The 22,573-nt window shown below is 45.6% G+C and overlaps 3 protein-coding genes across 5 annotated transcripts; 1 reads left to right on the top strand and 2 right to left on the bottom strand.

The window, feature by feature from the left end:
* Nucleotides 1–348: 348 nt before the first annotated feature.
* LOC123090682 (GDSL esterase/lipase At5g03810) lies at nucleotides 349–5,896 on the top strand. Its single transcript, XM_044512009.1, has 5 exons — nucleotides 349–887; nucleotides 1,022–1,158; nucleotides 1,246–1,479; nucleotides 5,053–5,311; nucleotides 5,403–5,896. The coding sequence occupies exons 1-5, from the start codon at nucleotides 617–619 to the stop codon at nucleotides 5,594–5,596; spliced, it is 1,095 nt and encodes a 364-aa protein (XP_044367944.1). The 5' UTR covers nucleotides 349–616; the 3' UTR covers nucleotides 5,597–5,896.
* A 105-nt stretch (nucleotides 5,897–6,001) lies between these two features.
* On the bottom strand, nucleotides 6,002–16,462 carry LOC123090681 (E3 ubiquitin-protein ligase UPL7). Of its 2 annotated transcripts, XM_044512008.1 has the most exons (15): nucleotides 16,294–16,462; nucleotides 16,103–16,225; nucleotides 14,197–14,437; nucleotides 12,393–12,976; nucleotides 10,808–11,788; nucleotides 10,387–10,718; nucleotides 9,958–9,990; nucleotides 9,786–9,875; nucleotides 9,442–9,694; nucleotides 8,631–8,801; nucleotides 8,449–8,541; nucleotides 7,654–7,761; nucleotides 6,748–6,864; nucleotides 6,558–6,647; nucleotides 6,002–6,383 (listed from the first exon to the last, which is right to left on the bottom strand). In XM_044512008.1, the coding sequence occupies exons 1-15, from the start codon at nucleotides 16,378–16,380 to the stop codon at nucleotides 6,300–6,302; spliced, it is 3,387 nt and encodes a 1,128-aa protein (XP_044367943.1). In that variant the 5' UTR covers nucleotides 16,381–16,462; the 3' UTR covers nucleotides 6,002–6,299. The 2 variants fall into 2 exon arrangements, with proteins under 2 accessions (XP_044367943.1, XP_044367942.1); XM_044512007.1 differs by having other exon boundaries at nucleotides 9,786–10,064.
* Nucleotides 16,463–17,733: 1,271 nt separating this feature from the next.
* LOC123090683 (GATA transcription factor 18) lies at nucleotides 17,734–22,336 on the bottom strand. 2 transcript variants are annotated; one of them, XM_044512010.1, is made up of 8 exons: nucleotides 21,977–22,336; nucleotides 21,010–21,096; nucleotides 20,791–20,927; nucleotides 19,412–19,534; nucleotides 19,212–19,317; nucleotides 18,338–18,397; nucleotides 18,148–18,242; nucleotides 17,734–18,069 (listed from the first exon to the last, which is right to left on the bottom strand). In XM_044512010.1, the coding sequence occupies exons 1-8, from the start codon at nucleotides 22,247–22,249 to the stop codon at nucleotides 17,997–17,999; spliced, it is 954 nt and encodes a 317-aa protein (XP_044367945.1). In that variant the 5' UTR covers nucleotides 22,250–22,336; the 3' UTR covers nucleotides 17,734–17,996. The 2 variants fall into 2 exon arrangements, with proteins under 2 accessions (XP_044367945.1, XP_044367946.1); XM_044512011.1 differs by having other exon boundaries at nucleotides 19,415–19,534; nucleotides 21,977–22,331.
* Between the last annotated feature and the right edge of the window lie 237 nt (nucleotides 22,337–22,573).

Below are 22,573 nucleotides of genomic sequence, written 5' to 3' on the forward strand. Positions count from 1 at the left end.
AGCCAAAATTTGGCAGCCACAGTTTGCCAAGCATGTGTTTGGTTTTTGCCACATTTTGGCTTGCCACACTTTATTGCTCTTATGACCCACTTGTCAAAGAGACAATTTTTTTGCCAACTTTTGCCAAAATTTGACATTCAATTTTTTAGCCACATTTGTGTGGCTTGCCATACTTGTGTGGCTAGCCACACTTTGGCTTGGCCACACTAGTCTCCAACCAAACTGACCCAAAATTTGCAAGGTGGCCGGCGGCTAGGATGTTAATTTGTGTCATGAATGTTTTCCCCCGATCCCCACCCACCGGAACCCACCACCCCCTTCTTCTACCCTCCCAAGGCAGCAGTAACTCGATGGGTCTTGAATACCGCAGATGAGATCCACACTGACCGGTACGGTACGCGTCCCTCTCTCACCCTCCTCCGGCCTCTTCCTTTAGTCTTTAGAACCACCCTCACCCACACTCACGCTCGCACCCACACCACCGGCCGGCCGCCCGCGTCTGTCAACCGAAAGCAGCACAGCTCCCCCACGGTCGGTCTACATCTACTACCCAGTGCGCAGTTTCCCTCCAAAACCACGCGCGTGCGTACGAGTGCCAGTTGAAGCGCGTACGTGAATGCAGCGGCAGATCTTCCACATGGCTACCGCTGTGGCGTGGGCGCCGCTGCTGCTGGTGCTGCTGTCGGCGTCGTTGTCGTCGCGGTGCGCGGGGCAGGCGCTGGTGCCGGGCGTGATGATCTTCGGGGACTCGGTGGTGGACGCCGGCAACAACAACCGGCTGGCCACGCTGGTGCGCGCCGACTTCCCGCCCTACGGCCGCGACTTCCCGGCCACCCACGCGCCCACCGGCCGCTTCTGCAACGGCAAGCTCGCCACCGACTACACCGGTACGCATTCACCTCCGGCCGTCACCTTCTTCGATGGTTCAATGGACTAGCAGTATTAATTTGCATGAGATAATGACGAAATTAATGGCATACGTGTCGTGGACTCGTGGTGAACTCAACTGTTTGGCATGCAGTGGAGAGCCTGGGGCTGAGCTCGTACCCGCCGGCGTACCTCAGCGACGAGGCGCAGAGCGACAACAGGACCCTCCTCCACGGCGCCAACTTCGCCTCCGGCGCCGCCGGCTACCTCGACGCCACCGCCGCGCTCTACGTACGCCACCAACTCATCTCATAAAATTTCTGAGCTAGTGTGTGTGTGTGTGTGTGTGTAAAATAAATGAATTCACGGACGATGCAGGGCGCCATCTCGCTGGGGCGGCAGCTGGACTACTTCAAGGAGTACCAGTCCAAGGTGGCGGCGGTGGCCGGCGAGAAGCGCGCGGCGGCGCTCACGTCCGGGTCCATCTACGTGGTGAGCGCCGGGACGAGCGACTACGTGCAGAACTACTACGTGAACGCCATGCTGGCCGCCGCCTACACCCCGGACCAGTTCGCCGACGCGCTCATGCAACCCTTCACCGCCTTCGTCGAGGTAACTAGCTGCTAACTAATCACCAGCCACTAAGCAGCAAGTGACGTTCATTCCCCCCGCCGCAAAAAAAAAAAAAGTGATGTTCATGATGAGTCTTGCTCTTGGTAGAATTAATGGTACTAGATGAATCGAAAATGCATGGTCAATTTAACCATATCTCTCAGTTGCTGGCACCAAGTTGTCCGACTGTTCTAGTTCTAGATAAAATGAAGTTACTTCCTAGCTACTCCCTCCGTTCCCAAATATATTTGTCCTTTTAGAGATTTCAACAAATGACTACATACAAAGCAAAATGGATGAATCTACACTCTAAAATATTGTAGTGCTAGTGCATGCTGAGGACTGAGCTCGTACTCCGAATGTTGTAGTCCATTTGAAATATCTAGAAAGACAAATATTTAGGAAACGGGGGTGTAATTAATTAGGGGGTAAATTAATTTTGGATTTCAGATCATTTTGCAAAGCAATATAGACTTTCCTCTTAACAAAGTACTAGTGCACCATATATATATAGTACGTGCTGGTGCATGCTGAGGTTACTGCATGCATAGTTCAAATTAGCCAATCTAGTTAAAAGGTGGTGATAGTTGCTTGCACTAGAGTGTAGAGTGAGATGGAGTTATGGTGAAACTTGAATCTGGAGCAGACAGGCAATTGAATAACCTGCAGTAGCAGTATAGTAGAGTGTGTAAATGGATTGAAGGCCACAGTGCTATGGATAGGACCGCAGGGAGGGATTGAATGGCCTCAGTAACTCCGCTGCTCAACCAACATGGGTTGGTGGTTTCTGACGAGCAGGGTGCAACACTAGCCCTACCTCATGGGCACGGTACAGACATATTTCACCCATCACAAATTTAGGCGGCCTCAACCACCACGCACGCACAGGCGGTAATTTTCCCGTTGCCCTTATCCTCCTGATCATACCCTGGTGCACCCATGTGCGAAAACACAGCGCGCGGCATCGGTCCCTGTTGCATGATCTCTTCTCCCTCACCAATCCTGGTAAGGTAAATGCATCTGCACCATGGATGGATACATATGTCCATGGATTCACATCCATGCCAAGGCAAAACCTGCAACATTTCCCTGCATCTGCATGCCTCCTTTACTACCACGCACATGAGGGCATCTCCAGCCGCGCCCCCAAGAAGGCCTCCCCAGGCGATTTTCTCGCGCCGGCGCCGAAAAAACGGCCCAGTCGCGCCCCCAGGACGCTGAAAATCGCCGGCTTGGGCCGAAAACAGCGCCGGCGGACCCAGCCCGAACCCGGCGTGCTGGGGGGCGCCCGGGGGCGCCGGGGCGAGTTGTTTTGGCGAGAAGAAGCCGCGGGCCAGCCGCGTCAGCGACCCCGGCGCCTCGTCTTCCCCCAACGGCCTCGGGTTCCGCGGGAATCAATGGCAAGGCTGCCGCCGGTCAGCCTTGCCATTGATTCCTTCACGGGCGGCGCGTCACGGGGCGGCGCCGACGCCTCCCCTCCCTCGCACGCGTACACACGGCGCGGCCCCGGCTATAAAAGCCGGTGGCCTCCACTCCGCTTCCTGTGCACACCAGCCCCGCCCCCGCCCCCCTCGCCGCCGTCCAGCCCTCCCTCTCCCTGCCTCTCCCGCGCACCGTCGCCGACGCCATGGCCGAACGCTTCCCAGGGGACGAGGCGGCGGCCAACGGCTTCGGCCGCCGTTCGCTTCGCCTCCAGGAGTCCTGGCTTCTGTTCCAGGCGAACATCCCGGCGCCGCCGGACATGCGCGCCGGGCCGTCGGGATGGAGGCTCAGCGCCGGGGGGGTGCCCATTCCCCCTTTGCCCGACGCCGCGGCGAAGCCGGAGTACTTCGCCGACGAGGTTGACGTCGTCCGCGCGTCCCTCACCGACGCCGAACGGTCCCTCCCCCAGTACGCCGCCGACAACCACGCCGCCTGGGCGGCGTACTTCGAGCGCCGACAGCAGCAGCGCCTCGCGTCCACCAACGGCGCGCCTGTGGTCGCCGGGCGGCAGAACAGCGAGGGGCGCCACCTCTGGTGGGGCGTGCTCACGCACCTCGAGGGCGGCAACGACCCACCGTTGGCATACCCCCCGGCGACGCACCGGCGCGCCGGGGCATGGGCGCCAAGGCGGTTCGGGTCAGCCTCCTCCTCTTCCTCCTCCCGATCCTCCCGATCCTCCTCACACTCCTCCGGAACCCCGGCCCTGCTCGCCGTCAAGGCCGAGCCTGCGTCGGAGTCACCGCTCGGTCGGCGCAATCGCAGCGTCGGCATCGTCATCCACGAGGGCGGCCGGCGCGCTTCGTCCTCGGTTCCTCCGCGCTTCGTCAAGCCGAAGACAGAGCCGGGAATGGTGCCAGTGAAGACGGAACCGGGGCTGGTGCCAGTGAAGACGGAGCCAGGCCTGGCGCTGGCGACGGCGGAACTCGTCGACGACGACGCGGTCCTGGAATGGGCGCGCCAGGACTCCATTGCGATGGAGAAGGCGCGCCGGGAGAAGGCGAAGGAGCGCCAGCGCGCCGAACTGCGCCGCTTCGCGGAGCGACGACGCGGCCGCGACGAAGGCGGAGTCGTCGTCCTGTGCGACAGCGACGACGACGACGCGCCGCCGCCAGTCCACCATGGCGACGTCGGGTCCAGCCGGGGCGTCCACGTCAAGGAGGAGAAGGCCGACGACGACGATGGCAGCGACGGCGCCGACGACTTCAGCGCATTTCTTTTTTAAATTAGCTTAGGTTTTAATAATGCAATGAAAATGGGCGAATTTGGCCGAAATTCGCCATGTTCGGACGTAATTTAACTGTTCTTCGTCATATCTTCGCCGAACGGGCCCTCCCTATTTTTTTTTTTGCACTCGCCTGTTAGCGGCCCTGGGGGTCGACGGCTGGGCGACGACTCGCCCCAGGGCCTTTTTTTTCGCCGGCTCACCCCCAGGTGGCGCTTTTAGACGCCCCCTGGGGGGCCAACAGCTGGAGATGCCCTGACCCTGCAATGGCGACCGTTCTCGCACCCACGGTCAATGCCCGCCATTACTAGCTATAGTTTTCAACAGCTTACCGCGTCACATGCATGGCGGACCGGCCTTGTTCCTGCCTGCATGAAGACGCTGACACGGTTGGTCGCTGGCTGCTAGATCATAACAGTAATGAGGCACACTCGCCAGTGCATGCATGCAACGGCCATGTACTCCCTCCGCTTCCTAAATATAAATCTTTTTAGACATTTTAAATGGACTACAACATACGGATGTATGTAAACATATTATTTTAAAGCGTAGATTCACTCATTTTGTTTTCCATGTAGTCACTTGTAGAAATATATAGAAAAATTTATATCTAGAAAGGCTTATATTTAGGAAGACTTATATTTAGGAACGGAGCAAGTAGGAGAGAAGGTATCGTTCTCAAGTCGTGCGTAGACTGTCATCCGTGAAGCAATTTCGATATAGAACCGCGTACACCTGGGGTAGAAAGAAACAAACAGGCAAGAGCTGGTCACTTCGTACGTACTACGTACTGTACTGGTACTACTATGGAGTGTGACGAGTGACTGAATGAATGGCATCCATGAACTAAAACGGTTGCATGCATGCAGAGGCTGTACGGGCTGGGAGCGCGGCGGATCGGGGTGACGTCGCTGCCGCCCATGGGGTGCCTGCCGGCGTCCGTCACCCTCTTCGGCGGCGGCGGCGGGGGCGGCTGCGTGGAGCGGCTCAACAACGACTCCCTCACCTTCAACGCCAAGCTGCAGGCGGCGTCGGACGCGGCCAAGAAGCGGCACTCGGACCTCAAGCTCGTCGTCTTCGACATCTACAACCCGCTGCTCAACCTCGTCGCCGACCCCATGAGCGCCGGTACGTGATCCGTCCGACGTACGCCTGGTTGATGTGTCAACGGTTGATGAACTTACTGATGAAGTGATTTGATGGATGCACTGCACTGCAGGGTTCTTCGAGTCTCGGCGCGCGTGCTGCGGGACGGGGACGATCGAGACGTCGGTGCTGTGCCACCAGGGGGCGCCGGGGACGTGCGCCAACGCCACCGGCTACGTCTTCTGGGACGGCTTCCACCCCACCGACGCCGCCAACAAGGTGCTCGCCGACGCGCTGCTCCTCCAGGGGCTGCAGCTCATCTCCTAGCTAGCTGCTCCATCAGTCCTTCCTTCCTCGTCGCTCCAATGGCGCTCATGCCATGACTGACACCGCACCGGCCGTCTTGTGCATGTCTGTCTGTTTACTTCAGAGCTTTTCTTGCTTGTGATCTCTACTACCGGATCGTCTCTCCTGCTGTTTTGTTTGCTTTGAACTACTACTAGGTACTACTACTGTGTTTCCGTGCTTTGTGTGATGTGAATGTGGTCCGTAATGTAATATAGCGGCACTGAAAACTAGGCTTTTGCTGATTTTATTTAGTTATTATCCGTGTGGCATTATTATCAATAAAAATGTTGAACAAAGGCGTCAAGAAACAAAAGATTTTCAAAGATAACACACAAGGGGCATGAACTGCTAGAGGCTGCGCCATTTAATTCGGATCAGACGGAGTAAACAATCTTTCTTTTCAAATAATCCTTCAACCGGAAGTCTCCGACAATTTTCATACCGTGTTGCGCTCTGCTTATTTTATATACAATATATATGTAGTTAAAAATCAGCCACAAAGGTAGACAAAAAAGGGGTCGAACATCGGCTCATGACAATCCACTCCACCCAAAACAAATCAGTGATCAAGCACAACAATACATTTACGGCAAGATGTTCAGGTTTCTGATACAATTTCGCTGCACCTCTCTCCAATCTATTCACAGCAGCAGAGCACGCACGGCAAACGTACCTCCACCGCCTACGACAGTTCAAACCCGGTGTTTGAGCTGATCGCGTACAGCAGCTTGCTCCTCAGCGTGCTCGACCGCTTGTACGTCGGAAGCTGCAGCGATTTTCCAAAGAAACAAAGGAGAATTACATGCCGTGGTGGTCAATAACGCCCAATGTGGAGCTGTTCGGACAGGTTAGGATGCCGAATAATCAATCTCGACTTTGGCATATTTCGAAAGCATCCGGGCGCAAAGACGAGACAGGGGTACCGTACGGTGGGTTGTACCTTGAGCGTATTGTAGCATGTCGAAGCAGATGGGAGGCGGTCCACGTCTTGCCCTCCGATTGAAGCCCAAAGTGTCACATCGCATGGAACCTAGGTAAACAACAACAAGGACACATGCAACTTTTGAATATACCAACCAAGCTGCTGGGAGGGAGAAACAAAAGGCTTTTCTCGGCCTGCTTGATCCAACCTTGTGAATTGTGAAACCAGGCTGCAAGTACTTGAATCCGAGCAACGGGGCTCGCGAGCAGCTCGTCACAAACTTCAGTAGCAGGCAGCGTTCTGTCGGCTTAAACCCTTTGATAACCTGCATGTTCCAGTGCTTCACACGCTGTTACGGCCCGTTTCAATTCAGCACGGTAAGATATTATATTTGCATTGCAGTTGCTCAGCAAAACAGATACTACTCCCTCCGTTCCTAAATATAAGTCTTTTTAGAGAACCCACTATGGACTACATACGGAGCAAATTGAGTGAATCTACACTCTAAAACATGTCTATATACATCCGTATATAGTTTGTAGTGAAATCTCTAAAAAGACTTACATTTAGGAACGGAGGGAGTATTTGGCTATACCAGATGGTTGTGTGTAGTGCATGCCAACGGGGGCAGCAAAGCATGCCCATCATATATTCAACACAGTTACCATCTTTTTAGCACAAAAGAAAAGAGCCCACGAGCTCCGCGAGCTAATAGCCTGGACATGTAGCATGACAGCAATGGCATAGGGTACCAACCAAAGTTTTCAGCAGTATGAAAAGCTGGCCGGTCAAAAGAAAAGAGTATTCTCGTAGCTATCAAGCTATATACATAAGAGAAATATATCTCCTGTAAACGCATGCCTACTATTTCTTGTATTTTATGTTTGGCAGTTCGATAAGCGATTGGGGACTAGTGTCACGTGGTCAGAAACTTCATTACTAATCAACTCATATACTGGCAAGTTATTTACGTCGGAACCACCCTCTCAATACTAAAGTCTGTGCCATCTACTGGTCCAATGGAGTTTGTACGATTGTACCTAGATATAAGCTTGGACACCCAAGGTCTGTGATGCATCGAGTTAAATGGCCAAAATGAGACAACTTCACATACCTCCCAAAAGAGTTTAACAGTTCGACTTGACTCGGTATAGCCACCAGTGTACTTGGTGTTGTTCCGCAGATCATCAACATCAAAATCCTGAGATCCACCTGAAAGTAACTGTGTATGTGGCAATCATACATTAGCACTGTAAACAGGGGCGTAAAAATGCAAACTACTAAACTGCAATTGCTATAGCAGATAGCAGAAATAGAAGCTTGCAAATAGATTTTAAGAACCGAGAATTTGTGCACATGCAATTAAGAGCTCTACAAAAAAGGAAGTAGACTTATAGCTGTTTTTCCTTGTAAAGTTCACATCTGATCATATTTTTGTGCAAAGGTTGGAAATTACACATACTCTAACCATCTAACATGTTTCTATACTATAAATATTCAATTTTTGAAGTGCATAAGTGTACTATACTACTATCTTAGCAAGGGCCAAGGGGTGTATATATATATTCAAATTTTCCCTACATGTCAACCATATTACTACTTTCGGGGCTTATCATTATCACTACATTACTGATAGTTTGGGCCTTGGCCCAAAATTAGTATTCTCAGATTCAACTTAAAGTACTATTTTGATTTCTGCTATTTAAATCAATAATTTTGATTTATAAAATTGTAACATAATATAGCAAACTCAATAATTTTGATCTTAAATGTTGATATTTGCATTCAAGTTTATAATCTCAGAATTTATCTCTACCATTCCAGTTTAAGGAATTCTAAATCCGCTTCGAGGATCAACCATAAACGGCAATTCAGGTTCAGTAGTATCAACAAAGAATGAGAGGGTTACCTGGTTAAATTCATTTGCATTAAACAAGCTCAGCCAAGATGGTGAGATGAGATCACTAAGTCCTCTGTAAAATGCATTTGAAAACGGAAGTATCTGCAGGGTTTACGATTTTATCAGAAGATTGCTTACTGATACAGAATAAAAGCTTTTAAATCATTACAAATATGAGTGAAGTAACAAACCTGGCGGTTAAGCTTGTAGTCTGCCATCGCATGAACATAGTGCAATCTATTTTCATTTGTAACAGAGATATTTTTGCCACCCGGTCTCAGTTCATGCACGATTCTTTTCCCGCCTAACTCTTCAGTCAGAGTAAAATCCAAACAAAGTTCTTCGACGTCCCCGTCATAGTGCTGTTTGATGAAAAACCCAGTATAGAGTTGTTGTCAAAATGTGTCCATCGGATTTTACTCAGAAAGATACCTCACTGAATGCCATATTTAGTCTACATCTATAGGGAGATCTACCGTTGTCGTACGAGTTAATACATAATTATTAATCCAAAAAACCACAACAAACTTTGCTGAGGTTTAATAGACGAGGAAATATTTGCCAAAGTTATATGATGAATCATTGAATTGTAATAAATGCATGGTATTGACCAGGGTTCAGCAAACAGACGAAAAATGTTCATTATATTTGGTGTCCCTGAGAATCCCAGACCACTCCGATTCAAAAATCAAAATTTAACTTTGTCCAGTTTGAACGGTTAGCAAATTTGAATCCAAAATTATGTTGGGGGTTCTCGAGCTGTTGCCACACTTGTTGAGAAGCAGGATCGACCATGGAGCGGTTTCTATTCCTAAAATAGCTTCCAAATCTCTGGTATTGACTGCTAGAGGTTCCAGTAACTACCTATCTTGAACATACTAAATGGTTAGACATTTCAAGATTGGAAGAGCATGCTAAGAATTACTTTTTGAAATACCCATAAAGCTCACAACATTTAACTTGATCAGCGTTTTAAAGGAACCATATTAAATACTAGAATACCTTGAGTTGCATTAGACTTCTGTAAAGTTCAGAATCAAGTGTTGATAATTCATCCAAAAAACTATAGCGCCCTAGAAGTTTTTGCACAAATACTTGTGAAAAACAGTAGTCCAAGAGGATCCCCTCATAGAGTGCTTTGCCGACAACTCGACCAAGAAATTCAATCATATCAATGCCATTGTCCAAAAGCTTAGCGGAACTGCTTGGAATTATGCTACTATCAGATGTTGATGTTTGTGTAAACAGTCCATATCTGTTCAAAGAAGAAGAAAAAAGATAATATCAAAGCTTCTGCATTGGAGAAACAAAAGATTAAAGGGCTTGTAATTTCCCAGAAGGCGTACTCTGGACTGAAGGCAGCCTTGGACAGATCAGTTAAGAACTCCTTTGATAGACCACCATAGTCCAAACCAGCTTCAGGGAGGCCACATTCACTGACAAACGACACATGAATGCAAGATTTCAGCTTAGATCTAAGACAATTCAACTGCCTATATCCATCTTCAACGATATGACCTCGACGAATGACTATCTCGATGGATCCTGGACCTGGCCCAGAGACTTCACCGTTAGCTCTTCTTGATGCTTTGTCTAACTCAATAAATTCTCTAAACATCTGCACTCTGAGTAAAATACATCAAATGATGTTAAGAATAATTAGTATCGGATAAAATTGCTACAATATTAAAAAATATGCCCTGCGTGTAAAAATAAATTTGATGTAGCCACTCATCGAGCAATCCCATAAAATACACTAAGATATACTCCCTCTGTAGACTAATATAAGACCTTTTAGATCACTGAAGTAGTTGTCTAAAAGGTCTTATATTGGTTTACAGAAGAAGTACTTTGTTTTTAGGTTCAGCCATGTGCAGCATTGCATTCAGTTATGTACTGCAATACAAGAATAATAGGGCCAATGAATAAACCTAGACAGTTAAATACCTCTCCTCAAACGGATATACATGTGGTACTGTGGTAAGTACAGAGCTGCGGGTAGGAATTCCTGAAGTAGTTCCGACTAAACTAGCAAAGGCTGCCTCATGGGCTCTGGCAGCAGCTGCAATTGGAATTCTGCCAGTTCTGGCGGGTGACAACCACAGAGAACTGGGACAGAACCTGTGTCTGCTGTCCCTTTCATAGAGTAGATTAAGACATCTCACAGTCACGTCAATAAGAGGCTTGTTGCCACTTCCACTATTCTGAAGGAAAGAGTTATACACAAACGTATTGAGTGCTGATGCAATCTTCCGTTGTTGCTCTAGAGTAAAAGGAATCTGTGGAAACAGAGAAGGGAAAGCACATCATCAATACATTGGTGGAGAGAAATAGACAGAAAGATGGTGTGTGGATGAGGCAATATTACCTGTTTCTCATAAAACTCAATATCATCTAGCACAAGTAATAGATGTCCATATATTGCACAGAACAGATGCAACATGTGATTTACATCCTTCCCGATACCTTCAGATCCTTGCCTCATAGTCTCGATATCCCACAAAATTAATGCATCGTCATTAGAATTCTCAGAAGTCAAACTGTCACTCAAATTGGTGTCATCTGCATCATTTGATTTTCCTGTAATCTTATGGAACACATTTGCCCACTTTTTTGGTGTATCCTTGGCATTCCGTCTTTGCTTTGTGGAGGATATTTGCTCACCTGAACTACTTCCAGCCAATTGTTTTTCATGCTCAGGTTCCTGTGATTTGTGGCCAGTTTGCCCAAAAATTGATATTTCTAACGTTCCCCACAAATCAACAAGAAATCCCGGGGTGAATGAGAGCATGTTGAGAATAGGCAATGGACCAATAGATGGGTTCAGGGAAGAGAAAATTCTGAGCATGTAATAGTAAAAGCATATAATATCCGTTAACTTTAGGCTCCGACATTTGACCTGCCTTTGATCTAGGTCATGGTTGGTTTCCCTCTCGCGCGGAACATCCTCCTTTGCCAATATCAATAGCTTTCTAAGGTGCCACTGCTGGTAAATTGGCTTTAGAAGGTCCATAAACAATGTTCTCGTGCGGCAGCTATCACTGGTGTCAGCTTCTTCGGTAATTGATGTATTATTGGCGGCCCTATCATCAATGCAATGAAGCATTCCCTTGCTTTCTTCAAAACATTTCAGTAAGTTTTGGGAAATACGGTTAATAGCATCAACATATAGGCAACAATCTAGCCCTTGAATGAAGCAACCCAAATTGGATAAATCATCATGCTCCGTGGCTAGAGTTATAAGATTTCCAAGAGCCCAACCACAGTAGGGAATGGTACTGTTATCAACACTAGAAACCTCTGACTGCTCCAGTTTACTTATTTCTTCAAATATTTTATCCTTCGAGGTCTGCTACCACCTGCCATGGCTTGATCAGTTCGACATTTAAATTCCAATATTTAAAAAAATCACACCAACTAAATTATAAACTTTTTGGTATCCCTAGAAGGATGAACGTGTCAGGACACTACAATTCTGCACTTACAATGGAATCAACTTTTTTAATCAAGATGCCACAGTGATGAGTTGTCACTATATAGAAATACTAGGCCTAAGAACTTGCAGATGGTTAGAACATGGTAATGGAATAATATCTTTCACGAATTTGCAACTGGTTAACTTAACATTAACCGCTGGAATGATAAATTAAAATTTAATAGCTAGTGTCATAAAGAATTATACAGCAGTACATAGACCACTAACAAAGTATATATAACTAAAAAGTAAGAATAAAACAATTACCACTTCAAAAATATTAGCGGATCAACTATAACATACAGGTTTCAAGCTGCAACAATTGAGGAATACTACACGGATAGAGCAACTCATTATCATGTCAGAAACACAGGAATTTATTAGTTCAATGTCTGACTCCTTGGAGAGCAAAAGCTTCTATAGAAAATTAATGCAACAGCATACCAAATGCCTATGTCCATATCAAAATTTGAAGACCCAGTAAAATGCTGAGAGACGGTTGCAGTACAGATATGTGTTTTAGAGCAGGTAAAAGAAGAGGCGGCAGACGTTTGCAAATATACGGAATTGTGAGTATAAGTGTGAAGTATTCCTTTGCAGCACCAGTTAGATCAACACCCATGTCTGCTCTTGTAGAGTTGAAAGGGCGCAATGCAAGAGTGACTGCACTAGCAGTAACCAGGAGCTGCTCATCTGGTGCAATCGCAGAATCTATCTTCCCTGGGGTAACATGGGGACCAAAACATTTTATATATCTCCTCACACACCTATATGTACCACTCTGTCTTGTGCCAATAAATTCAATCAAAGTCTCCACAGAGGCATCAGCAGCTCTAGTATTCTCACTTGTTAAGTTTTTCCATGTTTTGCAATCAGTTAATGAGATGGCCAACCGCATAGTAAGAGTACTAATTTCAACCATGTTTACATCCTTACAACAACAATGATCACACCTGGCAAGAATGCAAGAGCACAGCGAAATCAGCTTCTTTGCCTGATAAAGCCAAATAGACCTCTCTTCTGGAAAACCCACAGCAAAGGAACAGAAGTTTTTGCTTCGATCTACATAGAAAAGATACATGTCAGTTGAAAAGGAAAGTGCATCTTCTAAAGGTGTGTGCCCAATTTGTGTGTGTTTTTGCAGCAAGCCTGAATCTAGTCAAGTTCAATTTTTTTATGCTCAGCCTAATTTACCATATTGCACTTTGACATGATGCTGATATCATCACATTCTGCACTAAACATGTAATAATTTTGTTTTATCTTCAAATATGCATGCTGGCGAGCTTCTATCAGTAATCAGCCAAGCGCCAACAGCCAGCAGACCAGCTGTCAGTTGAGAAACATTGGCCTCCACTCGACAACCAGTTTCCCACTGATCATACCAGAGGAATTCAAGTTGGAAAAAGTCAATCTTCTTGAAAATCGACGGATTTAGTACCATGGCCAGGAGGATGTGCACTGGCATGGTACTGGGAACGTGTCAGACCAGCACAAGCTTTACCCCTTTTCGACATCCTGCCCGCCAGGTAGTGAACTTCCCTGCGATCCGATCAACCAGCGCTTGGAGAGTGGATGATGGAATTTGCCGAACTGACAGCGGCAGCCCTAGATATGGGATGGGGAAATTGGTTATGGGGCAGGACAGGCCGTCACCGATGGCCTCATTGCCGCAGGCTGGCATTGGGTCGGTGCAGTGGAGCACATCGAGAAATAAACGAAGCAGCTCATGTATCGTGCCATGATCCTGATTGTCTAGGTGACAGAAGATGACAATGTCATTGGCAAAGAGGGAAACGCTCAAGGCAATATGATGGTTGGTGAGGCACTGCAGGAACCCGTCTTTGACTACCCGCTGAATCAAAGTGTTCAGGACGTCAATGAAAATCACAAAGAGCATCAGCGACAAAGGGTCGCCTTGGCGGAGTACCAAATAACAATCATGACTAATTTTGAATATGAATACAATGGCATCAATTTTGTGAAACATAGCCCACATGTTATTAATTAAATTATTGGTCAAAGCATGAATTTGGGTAGGTCAAAATATGCCTCGCATATAGAAACATAGGGAGTAGTTTATTTCTCTTAAGTTTAAAATTAATTTATTGTAAACTAGGACATCCCCATACAGGGATCGAAAATTCTATATATTATATTTATATTATCCTCAAAATTAGAAAAGGAAAAGACTCAAAGAGGAATATGTTCCTAAAATGCTCAAGCTTACCACACATACCAGAATCACTGAAAGCAGAAGTTTGATTAATAAAAAGGCATACCCATTGAGTTTATGCTATTCAAGATGATTTTGAAGCATCTTGAGATAGACTTCACAGTCTTGGTCTGTTGCCAATTGTACCAGCTTGATGGTTGAGTAATGAAGAAAAGAAATGGCCTAAGCATCTTGCTCGATATCCATTGATTTGTCAGGTTGATGTCAGGCTGGTTTACTAATACTTCCCACTCTTCATGAAGTTGTTCTGTAACCTTTCTGATAAGATGGTATCTTCTCCATATTCGCTGGCAGAAGTAAAACAGTAACAGGGAAATCCATTATATGAGTATACAACACAAAATCATTGAAGCAAAGCACAACACCTATGTAGCTCTACATGAACACTTTGACAGGGATGTCGCATATATTTTGACTACATTGGGAATTTTATATTATGTTTTTTCTTCATGGTTGGCAGAAAAACACATGAAGAAATTTACAAATTTATAGGTGCTTCAGGATATGATTATAAGGATAAACGATAAAATAATCTACTGACAGATCACCAAAGGCATGCTTCGTTATATTTATTAAATATTCCAGTTTGTTAGGGCCTCCATATCCATCAACTTACTAGAAAATTCAGAAGGTGTTTAACATCAAATACCTTCCAGCGATGTCTGTATAGAGGGACATTAAACAAAAAATCAGAAGGTGTCAACACCACAAGTACCGATTCAGTTGCCCATAAAGGGAAGTTAGCAGATACATAGCCATGTCGTTCAATTCTATTGCCCCCACGTAGCTCTCAAGAACTTCCTCTTCCCCGTGTCTACTATAAAGCTGTAGATCTCTCATCCATCTGTTGTTATTTAGCCCTCTCCAGAATAGTTGTACCAACAACTTCATCCTCTGTCAGTGTCAGCCAAAAAGGTCGGCCACAAAAATGAAAAGGCTAACAATATCAATGTTTGACATTATCACTGGTCTTTGCCTCGTGTTAGTCACGAACATCACATTCTGCTAGCCGTATGAGCATTATCGATATGCTCAAGCTAAGCACATGCTCATCGTTCACAGTAGAACCATTGAAGCTTCTGTCTTATGTATAATAATTATGTCATTTACTCTGATACCCGCGAATAAACAAATAGGATGAACAATGAAATCATGAATCCTTCTTTTTAAATCGTCATTTGAGATTTATTAAGACCTTGTGAATTGCTAGTGCTCTTCCTTGAAACCTGTCATTAGTTTCTGAGTAGTTCAGCAGGATCTCACGATCAAACATTTTGAGAATCACAGTGAGTCAAGTCTAGCAAACTCTTTAGGGCGATGCAAGAACCAAAAATCAGCGAGTCGTTACGCTTCAATAGTTCATCCAACATGGGGGTAGGTTGCGGCGTGATTGAAACTACGGTCTTAGGATTTCTGCACAGCTTCTGGAGTGTGGAGTTCATTCCTACTTCAAAGTAGAAAACCCCACTGATCTCAAGTTTCTTTGTTAGGACGCTGGTGCGGAAACCTGAACCCAACTCCTAGATTCGGCACCAGCAACACTAAAACCTACTTGTGCCCAGGTCAAGATTGTTTGTTACTAGTTCAATGTGCATCTAAATTTTTTATTAGTACTCAGGATTCACAAACCGCTAGCCAGAAGCCCAGAACCACAATTAAAACAGCATTCCAGAAATCTCCCTATGTGATTCAGGCCAGGCCAATCAAATCGGTGTCCCCAAATTCTTCAGGTCAATTGTTTGTGCCAGACAGACGAGGCGCAGCCAGATCCACCAAAGTATAGCAAAATAAATTGAGCAAACAGCCCATGGTCATGAGCAGCGATCAGAATTCGGGATTCCAGATAGATTAATTGGGCGCGGGGGTGGGCTGGTGGATGGTGGTCGGGTATAGTGGCACGCAACAGGTGTGGGCGGCTGAGGAGGGGGGGCGGGTGCGGCGACGGCGGGTACCTGGATGGTGAGGGCGGCGGCGGCGGCGCGGCGGAGGTGGCTGCGGAGCTGGCGCTCCTCGGAGACCTTCTGCAGCAGCGCGTCGCGGGTGATCTCCCTGGCGCTGGACCCCCTCAGCGACACCTGCGGGCAAACTGCTTAGGTCGGGGAGGGAACGGGCGGAGGAGGGCGAGAGGGGAGGGGGTGGGTACCTGGCGGTGGCCGGAGGGCGGGACCGACATCGCCGGCGGCGAGGAGGTGGAGGTGGAGGGAGGCTGCTTCTGCATCCCGTGGCGCATGAGCCGAGAGAGAGAGACAGATGGACGCGTCCGCCCGCGAGTGGGCTGTCTGTCGTCGCTAGGCCGAGACCCGGTCTGAGAAGGAAATTGCATAGTCTCTCTCAAAAAAATTGAATAATAATTTTCCTTTAAATAACGTCAGATTTTTAGGCACGGCAAATCACTTATTATGAAAAATTATATTATCATGAGTATGGCAATTTCTTTAACAATTGTGACGAATCCTTTCCGTGTTCATTTTTTTTGCCAGCAATTGTCATGCTCGCTAAAAGAATGTCATCCTCGTGACAACATAATTTGTCATAAAAAATATTCAATTTTCCATGTCTAAAAGTCTGATATCAGTTTTTTTTTACATAGTACAACACACACAGGCGCAGGCATCATCGCTATGTACGCGTGCACACAAATCTTAGACTACCCACAGTGGGAGTAACATAGGTAGTAACATCACACATATCTAGATAAAATGGCAAGCAATAAATGAAGAAAAAGAGGCATGTGGTAACATAGCTAGTTACTACTAGTATGAGTAACATCACACATATCAAGGCAAGATGAGTCTATAGCATAATAAATGAAGTGTTGCATGTTACCACACATATGTTACTCCCCACTATAGAGGTAGTAACTTAGATTAGTAACATGGGCATGTTACTACCCATTGTGGCTAGTCTTACCCCTATGAGCACCTTTGGAAGACCGAGCCGCCATGCCTTAAGTTTGACCAAAAGAAATTGAATAATCACAACAATTTAATGCCACGTCTTGTGATTTTCCCATTTTATAATGTAGTGTGTGTGGATTATTTTCTAAAACCACGATTCATCAACTTTGATCAAGTTTGCAAAAAAAAAATGTACATCTATGATATATACAAAATAAATACCATTATATACATCAGAAGATATACTTGCATATTGTATTTATGTATTTATTTGTTATTACTTATTGTTGGGATATTTTTCTCAATAAGCCTTGTCAATCTCTAAATGGTTTGACTTTTGAAAATGACACAAACACTACAATTATGGAGTTGACGGAGCTGCACTTGTTTTCACACTGATTTCTCATCATGTATCCAGATGGCATATATACATATGCAAATACAGGGAACAAATACACCTGACGACACGATTCACCGTATCGCTATCGCAAAGGGCAGACAAATGATAGGCTGATGTGCTAGGGCAGTTGTTAGTCAGACAAGAGTACACACAACTGCATAAGTCTATTTTGGGAGGGGCACAAAGGAGGCAAAAAAAGAGAAAGGCTCGGCGAACAAGCGAACAAACTAACTTCCCTTCAGAATCAGAAAAAGCAACCCGGGAGTCCCACGAAAGACCAAGATCGTAAAACGATCGATCAATGTGATTATGCAAATGCGCTGCTCGCAAAGGGCAGCCGAATGTAACACCTCGAATGCCAACATCGTGTCGATTCGATCAGACGCTCTTATGTTAATTACGTACATATCTGGCGCTGGCAATCAGTATTTTGATGTACACTTGATGACAATCAGTATTCCTGATTAGCGGATCCTGTGTTTCGTGAATTTTGGCTACACAAGATGAATTCGGGGTCTTTTGGGTTCGATGATCAAATGCTGATGTAAATTATTCTGACTGCGCTTTCGGCGCTCCTTCCATCGCAGCAGCAGTTGCGTTTGCAGTCACACTGTTATCCATGCTGCAAAAGACGAGAGAGAGAGTCAGAGTTAATCGATTGCCTGAATCACTTGAAAAGGAAGCAACGGGGCGTGCTCACGCTTCGCCGTTGCTTGGAGCGACGTCGTAGTTGTTTGGAGCTGGCAGTGCTTTGACATCGGTTCCGGTCTGACACTGGGCGACAGCAGCGTTGCACTAAGAGGGGCATGGAAGATTCAGGGTTCGTTAGGTATGCATAAAAAGCAGCGATCACCCAATGGATGATCAATAGTGATGATGAAGAAACGAACCTGCTCAATTGCAAGCATAGGAGCTTCAACTTTTGCCTTGGAGCAACTTCTCAGGGTGCCCTGCATAAAATCCAATATACAGAAATAAATAGCTGCAAGTCCAAAATGGCAGAACCAACAAGCGCAAGTATGATGAAGTCAGAAAAAGATAATTAAATCTTGAAACTGAAGACAGGTCATTGCACGGAGAATCACCACCACCTATTTCTATGATTCTTTCCGCTCTTAAGTAGAGACAATAGCAGCACATGAGTAACTTGTCTAACACTGCTAAAACGATGAAAAAGATAGGGTCCATTTCTTTTCATATGTAACAGTTTATTTCCTTTCTGCAAGCTTATTTATGGTTCTGACGTCTCGCAGCCATAGAAACCTCGGAGCTTTTCTACTGAAGCAAGTGTATCGGCATATCACATACCTCCATGACTACAGGAAGTAACAAGGGAGAAACTGAAAACTAAATATGTGACAACTTCAACAGGCAGCATAGTTGAATTAACCATGTCTTCATGACTCGGTTGAAATATTCAATGGATCCTTATCCACCAAGTTGCTAACAAGCATGCACCATTGCTGCAAGTCCACAACACTGGGACAAGATGACAGAACAAAGTCGCATTAACATGTGCCCTGTGACACCATCACAGCAAGCATGGTGTTAAGATGACGTTGTTAAGACATGGTTATTTCAATTTGCAACCACACAATGCAACTCCACCTCCATTGAAATATTACTGTGTTTGCTAAAGCATGAAAGGCATATAAAGGGGTTGTTTAGGACATTAAGAAAGAAGAAAAAAAAACATGCATCATACTGTATCTATCAGAAAGGAAGAAAAAATAACAGTCTAGCATGTTAAGGATGAGATTGTACCTTGTTGGCCCACATCAGTCCACAAGCATTGCACAAAGTCCTTGGACCAGCTGGACCACGACGCATTGCCGGTGTCATCTTTTCACTAGTGCCACAATTCTGACACCTGTAACAAGTATGATACGGGGAAAAGGGGTCATCCCTTTCCCGTTCAATAACATAACGACAGAAAAAGTGGATCAAGTGATCAAAGATAAGACAACTTTGATTCTCGAGACAGGAAATCTTGGCCTGAGCCCTGGGAGACAGGATCACAGCCTGGAGAAGGGGACTCCCCCTCCAAATTCGCTCTTCCAACAAATTGCCCCTTCCGACGCTGCATCCTGAGAGATTAGTTAGAAATATGAGCATCAAATTCTTAAGACATGCGATGTTCCTTACAACTAATTGCTACTTGAAGTTGGAACCATGGCTTGACGTCTGATGTATAGGATCTATCTTCCCCTTTTGTACCTCATAGGAACCACTATATTCCCCAACCTAGCCTCTAGCCAGCCATGCCTTGCTTGCAGCATCTACCCTGATGATCACAGACCTCTATATTCCTCAACAAACATGCAGTATGCTATCAGACAGTGGCATATGGCAACCATCATGCCAACCAAGGTCTCAGCTTTTCTTCCTTGTGAATATTTGTTGGATCAAATTTTGACCAAGCAAATACAAGATAGAACAAATTGTGTGGTTCCCTTGGTTGAAGATTTAGGACAAACTAAGATGGATAAGACAACATGTTCAAATGAACTAAAGCCTAAGGAAACATTGTGGGCCACAATATCTCCTCCAATTACAAATATAATGCTTCGAAACTACAGCATTTTTCATACTTAACTGTCAAAATGGATGTAAACTTTAACATATCTGTGTACATCATTTACAGTGTCTTGTTTTTTTCAAGAATGGTAAGGTGGATACTTGTGAATATATATCCACACAAAGGAGCACAAAATAACTGTAAAAAAATAAAGGCCCGGAGAACAGATGACAGCTTACTAGACTCCTTCAGCAAGCAAAAGAAAGATAACACAAAACCCTGCTTCCTACCTTTTCTGAAGGAAAATTTTTACTCTGGAAACTAATTTTGTATGCGATCTTTTTTAAACTCGGGTATCCAGCATTTTTTTAATATATTCCCTTTGTCAAGGTATCAAAAAATCCGTCTGTGCTTTCCAAGGAAAGGAGGGTTATGTCAAAATTTAGAAGACCGAATACATACAGTACATAAGGACCTATTACAGAACTGGTCATCTTAGAATCACTTCTTGCAAGGTCACCTGGTTTCGAAGCATGAATGGCATGGGTCTGATTAAGCAGTAGGCACAACAATGATATGGGTCTGATTAAGCAGTAGGCACAACAATGATATGGGTCTGATTAAGCAGTAGGCACAACAATGATATGGGTCTGACTAATGCAGTAACTAATGAATTAGTTCCTCGATAGATATAATGATAAGGATTATGACTGATCCAAAATAAACTAAATACCGATGCCATGGTGCATGGTTCATTCACAGCTTTACTGATAATACTTGGTGGTACAATAGACAACTGACAAATCTGGCAGGCTAGGTACAAACCTGTGTGCCACTTCTTTGCGTACAGCATAGCGTATTTGCTTATCAAAATTTCTCCCCTTGCGTTTTTCGCGGAACCTGATGAGTGAAGCAACCCTTTTTGCAGGAATGTCTGTCCTCTGAAGTAAATCCTCATAACCCTGCACAAGAATGCTAACATTACATCATAAAGGGACAAACATTGTTGATTAACATATATGCAGCCGAGTAATTTCCACGTACCCTATTTTCACGTTGACTGGGTAAAACCATGGCAGATAAACCCGGTGGAATTTCACCAGTTCCTAACAGTAACAGGACAGCTTGAACCTGGAAAAAGGACTTCAACTTAGATAAAACAGAACAGCACGAAGGAGCACCAAATTAAAATCTGGATATAACAACAGATTTTTCTATATACCTGGATATAGGTAATACTCCCTCCGTTCCTAAATATAAGTCTTTGTAGAGATTCCACTATGGACTATATACGAAACAAAATGAGTGAATCTACACTCTAAAATGCATCTACATACATCCGTATGTGGTCCATAGTGAAATCTCTACAGAGGCTTACATTTAGGAACGGAGGGAGTATCAAGTATGGCCATACCAACTAATAATTACAAATCCCTCTTAAAAAACAACTAAAAAGTGTCATTACAAGCCATCATCTACTTGGCTTACAGCTAGTTATGGCAAGAAACCCTATGAGTTGATAGCAAACTGCCAAAAGTGGCAAGGACTAATGCTTCTGCCAGTGGTACAGTACGGAAGTAACCCATTATTGTGAGCTACTGAGGTTATGTACTGTTCAATTCATAAAAACTAGCCTAGTTTCCTATAGGCATCATTGAAGTTGATAATTCTGTGGCTATTCAAATCCCACGTGACCAAGGAAAATATTTTCAAGTTCTAACCACCAAAACAAATAGCATCATACTACCAATCTGAGCCATTTGTTTCGGCCGATGTAACTGAACTCGTCACCGTAAGCAAGCGGTGAGATATGCACAGAACAGCTGCACTAACCCTGATCAATTATACAGTAACACGCCTTGCTAGAATGATTAAACCGAAAATTCTCAACATCAAATTAAGTATTCAATCCCCGCGCATGAGTGTCAAACGCATCAATTTGCTAGCTCGGTCGCGTGAGATTTTCGCTTCCATGTAACATGAATGAACACAGAGCGAGGGGGGAGGAGACCTTGTCAGGGGTGACGGACTCGAAGACGTAGACCTCGCCCTGGAACAGCAGCGTCAGCTGGTTCGGGTTCCCCGGAAAGGCCGAGACCGGTTCTGGGGCCGCCGGCGACGGCGGCTCCTCGGCAGGTGGCAGCTCCTCCTCCTCCTCCTCCTCCTCCTCTTCCAACTCATCGTCCTCCTCCTCTTCCTCCTCCGCGTCGTCCTCGTCGCCGGCTGCCGCGGCGGCGTCGCGCATCTCGGCGTCGGGCCCCTGGGCGGAGGCCGGGTCGGACATGGCCGGTGGTGGCGGGGCTCACGCAACCCTAGATGGGGAAATGGAAGGTGGTGATGCGGCGCGGGCAGCTTGTCTAGTTCGTGAAACGTGTGGTGATGCGATGGAATAGGCGTGTGGGATCACTCTCTTTTTCCACGTTTCATTTTGCTTGGGATTGCTTTTGTGTACAAAATGATACCACAAACTAAAACATTTATTATTGCTCCTTCATTTTGCTTGGTCGCTTTATGTACAAAATGTTATGGCGTTGTATAAAGTCAAACTTTATAAACTTTCATAGAATTTACAGAGAAAAATATTAACATATACAATACAAAATCAATA

The sequence above is a fragment of the Triticum aestivum genome, chromosome 4B, assembly GCF_018294505.1.
Source record: "Triticum aestivum cultivar Chinese Spring chromosome 4B, IWGSC CS RefSeq v2.1, whole genome shotgun sequence".
NCBI classification, from domain to species: domain Eukaryota; kingdom Viridiplantae; phylum Streptophyta; class Magnoliopsida; order Poales; family Poaceae; genus Triticum; species Triticum aestivum.